At 56.3% G+C, this 6666-nt stretch overlaps 1 protein-coding gene across 1 annotated transcript; it reads left to right on the top strand.

Annotated features, from left to right (window-relative positions):
* Positions 1–2633: 2633 nt before the first annotated feature.
* RABAC1 (Rab acceptor 1) lies at positions 2634–5245 on the top strand. The gene is made up of 5 exons (XM_036346623.1): positions 2634–2816; positions 3104–3316; positions 3698–3795; positions 4827–4928; positions 5012–5245. Exons 1-5 carry the CDS (start codon positions 2761–2763, stop codon positions 5098–5100), a joined length of 558 nt encoding a protein of 185 aa, XP_036202516.1. The 5' UTR covers positions 2634–2760; the 3' UTR covers positions 5101–5245.
* Positions 5246–6666: the final 1421 nt, after the last annotated feature.

Raw genomic sequence — 6666 nt, 5'->3', positions numbered from 1 at the left:
GTAAGAAATGCTCCCAGAGATGGGGGCAGTCAGAGGCCCAGAGAGGGGAGGGACTTTCTTGAGGTCACACAGCAGGGATATAACCCAGGTTTCTGATTATCTGTACTAAGGTCTTCTCACCCTCCCAGCTCTTCTTCCTCGGAGGATCCAAGAGGCAGGAAGGAGACCTTGGGCTAGAGGCTTGTGGGGCCAAGGCCCACCTCCCACAGTCTTCTCAGGCAACCCCCTCATCTCCCACCATCCCCCTAATTCGGGGCCCCCTGCCATAGGCCCCCTCTCTCAAGGACCCGATCGCCCAGTATCCCCTTGTCTCCGGGATTCTCCCATCTTTCACAATCTCTCTCTCTGCCTTGGGGCCCCGTCTCCTACAATACCTGTTTCAGGGGTCTCCTCTTCCACACTGCCCCTGGGACAAGGCCCCATCTCCCCAAACCCTTGATTCAAAGTTTGATTCAAAGTTCCTCCCATGCTTTGCTCAGAGGCCTCACCAACAATGTCCTGGCCTCTGGACCCCACCACCGTCCATGGCCCATGTGTTCAGCACCTCAGGCCTCTGCCCATTATGTCTGCTCAGAGCAAGTGCTGGTGGGTTATGGAGTACAATCACTTTCACTGAGTTCCTGTAAGGCCACCCAACAGCTCATAACAAAAGTCAAATCCAAGTTTCCCCAGGTTGGCAAAGGGCTACTCTGGACCTCTGCCTCCAACTCTCTGCTCCCCAGTATTTATCTTCCTCTTGGGGCCTCTTTCACTGGTGACCCCTGCTGCCCCCACCGCTTTGAACTCGGGTGCTGCTGCCCCATTAACACTCTGGGCTAAGTGTGCACTCACTGTCCTCCTTTGATTTCTTGAAGCCAAGTGGGAAACCTGAGTAAGATTCGGCCCAAAGCTGGGCCTGATAAACAGTAACAGCCAATCAGGTCTTCACAGCGTGGCTCCTTCAGCTGCAGGTTCGGACCCTGCTCAGGGGCCTCCCTTCCTATTGCTCCACTAGTCCCTGAGGCAGAAGGATGTCCCCCACCTCCTGGGAGTGCCCTCCAACACCCTTCTCCCAGCTCCTCCTGGGTGAGAGCATGGGTAGAGGCCCCTTAGGGTGCAATCACTTCCTGCCTCCCCAGATCACCCTGTACCCATGCCAAATTGATCCTGTGAAGTTTGTGTCTTATTCCCCAGCTGACTGGCTCTTTGCCACTTCAAAGCCCAAACCCAAAAGGGATGTGGACCTTGGAAAACAAGAATTGGGGCTGCCGAAACCGGTTTGGCTCAGTGGATAGAGCGTCAGCCTGCGGACTGAAAGGTCCCAGGTTCGATTCCGGTCAAGGACATGTACCTGGGTTGCGGGCACATCCCCAGTAGGAGATGTGCAGGAGGCAGCTGATCGATGTTTCTCTCTCATCGATGTTTCTAGCTCTCTATCTCTCTCCCTTCCTCTCTGTAAAAAATCAATAAAATATATTAAAATAAAAAATAAAAAAAAGAATTGGGGTTAAGAGTCACCTGGATGTCCCACATGGGAATCCAGCCTTGGAAAATGAGGCCCTCAGTCTAGGCTTCCTGGCACTTCACACACATTCTGAGGCTGTTTTGTGCACCCTTTAGAATGCCAGTCATTTTCCCACAACTCACTCAGAGGCAGGGTAGGGGCAAAGACTGAGAGACACACGGATGTGGGAACTAGGGAAAAGAAAGGCCCAGGTCTCCGATTTTGGGATATCCAAGGGGTCCGCAGCCCTTAATATCTTACTGTTAAATTTGAGAAGGCTGAACTCTAGACATAATCATAACATGCATGATGCTATAGGAGCAATAACATCCCCTACCATTCACTGAAGACTCAAACACTTTACATGGACCATGTAACTGAACTATCACAACCCCGTTGGGTGCGGGTACTGTCAGGATCCTCATTGTCCAGGTGAATGCACTGAGGTTCAGGGAGCTGATGAGGTCAACACAACCTGATTTTCACCTCTCACTCAGCTCTTTTGGTTATAACAACTCCCTTTTTAAAAATTTCAACCTTTTCCCTTTCCCAACTTCCCTCTTCCTACTCACGGAGGGGGTGGTGGTGGAGGGGGTGTCCCTGTGATTCCTAGTCCTAAACCATTCATCTTTGGGAGCCCAAGGGTGGTGGGGGAAGTTTTGCTCCCCACCTCAGATACTCCTTCCAGCAACCATGGCCCTCTCACTAGTCTCTGCCTCTTGAGGAAGGAAGTAATAAGATTCCCATGAATTCTCTACAGTCTCACTGTTCAAAACGCGGTCCATGCACCAGTAACATCAGCATCACCCAAGAACTTGTAAAAATCAGATAAATGGGCCTCACCCCAGATCTGCTGAATCAGTGTTTTTATGAAGTCTCCAAGTGTTTCGTATGTCCTCTAGAGCCAGAACGACAGCATTCACGGTCCCCATTGTACATAGCACCTGCTTCTGCCTTAGAGCTCCCTTAATGGCCACTAGTGACAATCTTCCCGACGCCACACGCGCGACTTCTGGAACTACAACTCCCACAATGCCCAGAGGCGCTCGTCGTCACTTTACGCAACTACATTTCCCAAGATGTTTTGGGACCACCATCACGGCGTCCACCCTCCCCGACACCAACAGAACTACAACTCCCACAATGCTTAGCGACAGAATTCCAGTCCCGAACGGCGCCACGTAGGCTCTGCTGGGTGGGGCCCGGCTCCCGAGGGGCCGGCGGGGTCCGCAGGACCCAGGACTCGTTACAGCGGTTCTACCCTTCACGACGCAGACATGGCAGCCGAGAAGGACCAGCAGAAGGATGCCGAGGCGGAAGGACTGAGCGCCACGTGAGCAGGCCGGCTGTAGCCCCCCTGATCGAGACCCTCCCGGGCCCTCCGTCCCCCTCCTCCCTCGGGTCCCAGGAATCCAGGCCCCCAGACACTAAAGTATGGGCCTCTGGTCTCCTCTCCGAGGACTGTGGAGTCTGGGCCCTCAGCCCCCTTCCCCTAGGGTCCAGGAGCCTTGCACCCTGACCCCCCAGGACCCCGGAGTCTGGGCCTCCGCAGCCTTGGGGGGGGGCAGCGGGGGGTCCGGCCTCCAGCTCCGCTCCCACTGACCTGGCCCCGCCCACCAGGACTCTGCTGCCGAAACTGATCCCCTCCGGCGTGGGCCGCGAGTGGCTGGAGCGGCACCGCGCCGCCATCCGGCCCTGGGGCGCCTTCGTGGACCAGCGCTGCTTCTCGCGGCCCCGCAACCTGGGCGAGCTGTGCCAGCGCCTCGTACGAAACGTGGAGTACTACCAGAGCAACTATGTGTTCGTGTTCCTCGGCCTCATCGTGTACTGCGTGTGAGTGCCCTCCGCCAGGCCGCGACCGGCCCCGCCCCGCCCGCCCGGACCCTCCCGCACCGGCCAGGCCCGCCCGCACCGGCCAGGCCCGCCCCCACCGGCCAGGCCCCGCCCCCACCGGCCAGGCCCCGCCCCCACCAGGTCTTGCTGGTCGGCCCAGCCCTCAGCGGCCAGCCCATCTTCTCTCTGGCCAGGCCCAGCTCTGCCACTCTCTCACCAAAGGTCTGGTCCCTACTTCCCAATCAGCCTGTCCAGTTTGACCAAATGTGACCAGAACTTGCCAGACCTCAAGGACATAGCCGCCATCCGCGGATGTAAGGTCCGGGTCCCCCTGGTTGGGCCAGCCCCACTGCCTGACCGATGCCTCCCCGCCTCCTGCAGGGTTACGTCTCCCATGCTGCTGGTGGCCCTGGCCGTCTTCTTTGGTGCCTGTTACATCCTCTATCTGCGCACATTGCAGTCCAAGCTCGTACTCTTTGGTGAGAAATCCCCTGCAAATGGATCCCTAGAGTCTAGGGGCCTCCTGGTCTCTTGGAACAAAAGCCTGAGAACCCAAACCCAAGTCTGCCCACGCCTAGATCGACACCAGACCCCCCCAAACCCTAAAATCTCAGACGCACCAGATGCTCCACTCAGACTCAGCCACCCACATTTTTATTCCCCAAACCTAGGATGAGGTACCCGGAACCCACTCTCCACCTGCTCCTGTCCCTTAAACTTAGTCTTTGAGGAAAGCACCAGCTGTAGATACACACACTGGACACCAGGTGGCGACGTTGCGCTGCCCTAGATCTGTCCCCATCCCTGTCCAGCCTCATAGGGTGGGATCAGAAAAATCTTGAGACTTCTCAGAGAGGGAAGCTGAGGCCTTAGGAAGAAAGGGGCCTGAGTCCCTGGGTGGGGGTGCTCAAGGTTTGGAGTGGGGATAGGGAGGCGTTGGGATCCGATAAGCGGGTAGTCCTACAGGGGTCTGCAGGTTATGTGCATGACAAAGGTGGGCCGGTGGAGAGGATGGTGGGCAAGGACAGGGCATGGAGGGAGCGGCTGGAACACAGCCTCGGCCTGGTGTCATCTGCCGCCGCCCCGGGGCCTGCACATCTGTCCTAGACTGCCAAGAAACCAGAAGTCTGTGCTGTTACGTGAAGTAGTTTGGTTTCTCTGTCAGCCTCAAGTCAAATTCTTGGGGAACATTGTGTGTTTACAGGTCAGACTTGGCCCTTGGGCCACCAGTTTGAGACTCCTGGTCTGTATAAGAGCAGGTTGGAGCAGGAGAGCCCTAGTCTGGGGGGAGTGGGAGCCGGGAGCTTCCCAGAGGAAGTGGGGTTGGAGGCAGGGGGAAGGCTGAGAAAGGTGTGCTCACAGTGAAGACATTGGAGACACGGGTTGGCCTGGACTTGGAGGGCCTTGGCCTGAGGAGTTTGGGTGATCCTGAGGCTCCCACTGGACTGTTGAGGGGCATTTGGGGTTACTCTGGGAGAGAGCAGCTGCCCCAATGCTGTCTGTCCCCCAGGCCGAGAGGTGAGCCCAGCCCATCAGTATGCTATGGCTGGAGCCGTCTCCTTTCCCTTCTTCTGGCTGGCTGGTGCAGGCTCAGCCGTCTTCTGGGTTCTGGGTAAGTACAGGGTCTGGCTAGTGGGGGTGGAAGGTGGGTACCAGGAGAGGGAGCAAGGCCCTGAACTGTCCATTTTTCTGCAGGAGCCACCCTTGTGGTCATTGGCTCCCACGCCGCCTTCCACCAGATTGAGGCCGTGGATGGGGAAGAGCTGCAGATGGAGCCAGTGTGAGGGGTCTGCCAGCCTCCAGAGCCAGCTGCCCATCCCTGTCCCTGCCTGCACAGCTCTGCTACTCCAGCCAACAGCTGCCTTCCCATCATAAGCCCAGGGAACCAGCTTTGGAAATAAAGCTGTTGTAGTTGTCATTCAGCACATACCATACTCTCCCTGGATGTTTTTTTGTGGGTCTGTGTGGGGTGATGCTGGGACACCTCAGAGACTGAGGCAGAGGGGCCCTGCCGTGCGGGGAAGATAATAGGCAGGATAAGTAATTAAAATATTTGAGCATCGCCAGTGGTGGTAAGTGGAAGGAGGAGAAAAGAATTGGGAAGGGAGACTGTGCCAGGGCTCCCATGTTCGATGATTCACTGGGAAGACTTGGTACACAGCTGGGATTTATTGTGAAAAGATACAAAGCAAAATCGCAAAGGATAAAGACACATGGGGCGAAGTGGAGAGGGAACCGGGCACAAGTGTCCTGGAGTCGTCTCAGTGGAGACACAGGGTGTGCTCCTTCCCCCAGCAGTGACCTGTGACAGCGTGTGGGGAGTGTCTGCCAGGGAAACCCCTAGAGTCTCAGGGCCCAGGCTTTCCCCCGGGGCTGGCCACGGAAGTCCCCTGTCTGACATGGACCAAAATTCCAGACCCCCAGGAGGAAAGCGGGTGTTCCACATAAACAATAGCATTTCACAAACTGTTCAGCCACGTGAGCCACTCCTCAGGGAATGGTGGGAACTGTCCTGAAGTCCAAGTTCCCAGTTGCCAGCCAAGGGCCCACACGCAGGCAGGCAGCTCTAAGGACAATAGCCCCGGGCCTGCTATGTTAAGGGCATAAAGTTCTGGAGTGAAGACCCAAATAGAATGAGGGAGCAGCTGCAGATCTTTGGGAGGGAGAATGTTCTGGGCAGAGGAAGCAGGGAGTTGGTGCAAAGGCCTGGAGATGACTGTTTCTGGAGGTCTGAGGATCGGAGAGGAGGCCGGGGTGGCTGGAGCAGCTGAGCTGGGGAAATTGGGAGCCTTGCCCGAGGCGGTTTGGCTCAGTGGATAGAGTGTCGGCCTGCAGACTGAAGGGTCCTAGGTTCGATTCTGGTCAAGGGCACATGCCTGGGTTGCAGCTCCATCCCCAGTAGGGGGCGTGCAGGCGGCAGCCGATCAATGATTCTCATCATTGATGTTTCCCTCTCCCTCTCCCTCTCCCTTCCTCTCTGAAATCAATTAAAAAACAAAAACTTGGGAGCCTTGCAGGCTTCAGTGCAGGCTCTGGTTTTACTCTGAGACGAAAGGGACAGGAATTGCTTCTCATTGTCATGTGAGGACTGTCGTGTGGAAATACTGACAAAAGAGAAACACCTGGTAGGGAAAGCATTAGACAGATATGACAGCAATGTGAGGTTACAGAGAAGGCCTGGAAAGCTACTTCAGATGGGGCTGGTCCTGGAGGGCTCTCTGAGGAGGTGACTTTCGGTGAGCCCTGAGGGACACGAGCCACGGGAGGGGCTGAGGGGAAGGGTTCTAAGCAGAGGCATGGCCTCTCCAACATTGTATCTCATCACCAAAACACATGGTTCATCACTGATT

Source organism: Myotis myotis, unplaced genomic scaffold, assembly GCF_014108235.1.
Source record: "Myotis myotis isolate mMyoMyo1 unplaced genomic scaffold, mMyoMyo1.p scaffold_m19_p_19, whole genome shotgun sequence".
NCBI lineage: Eukaryota > Metazoa > Chordata > Mammalia > Chiroptera > Vespertilionidae > Myotis > Myotis myotis.
This window is presented reverse-complemented; position numbering and strand designations above follow the sequence as displayed.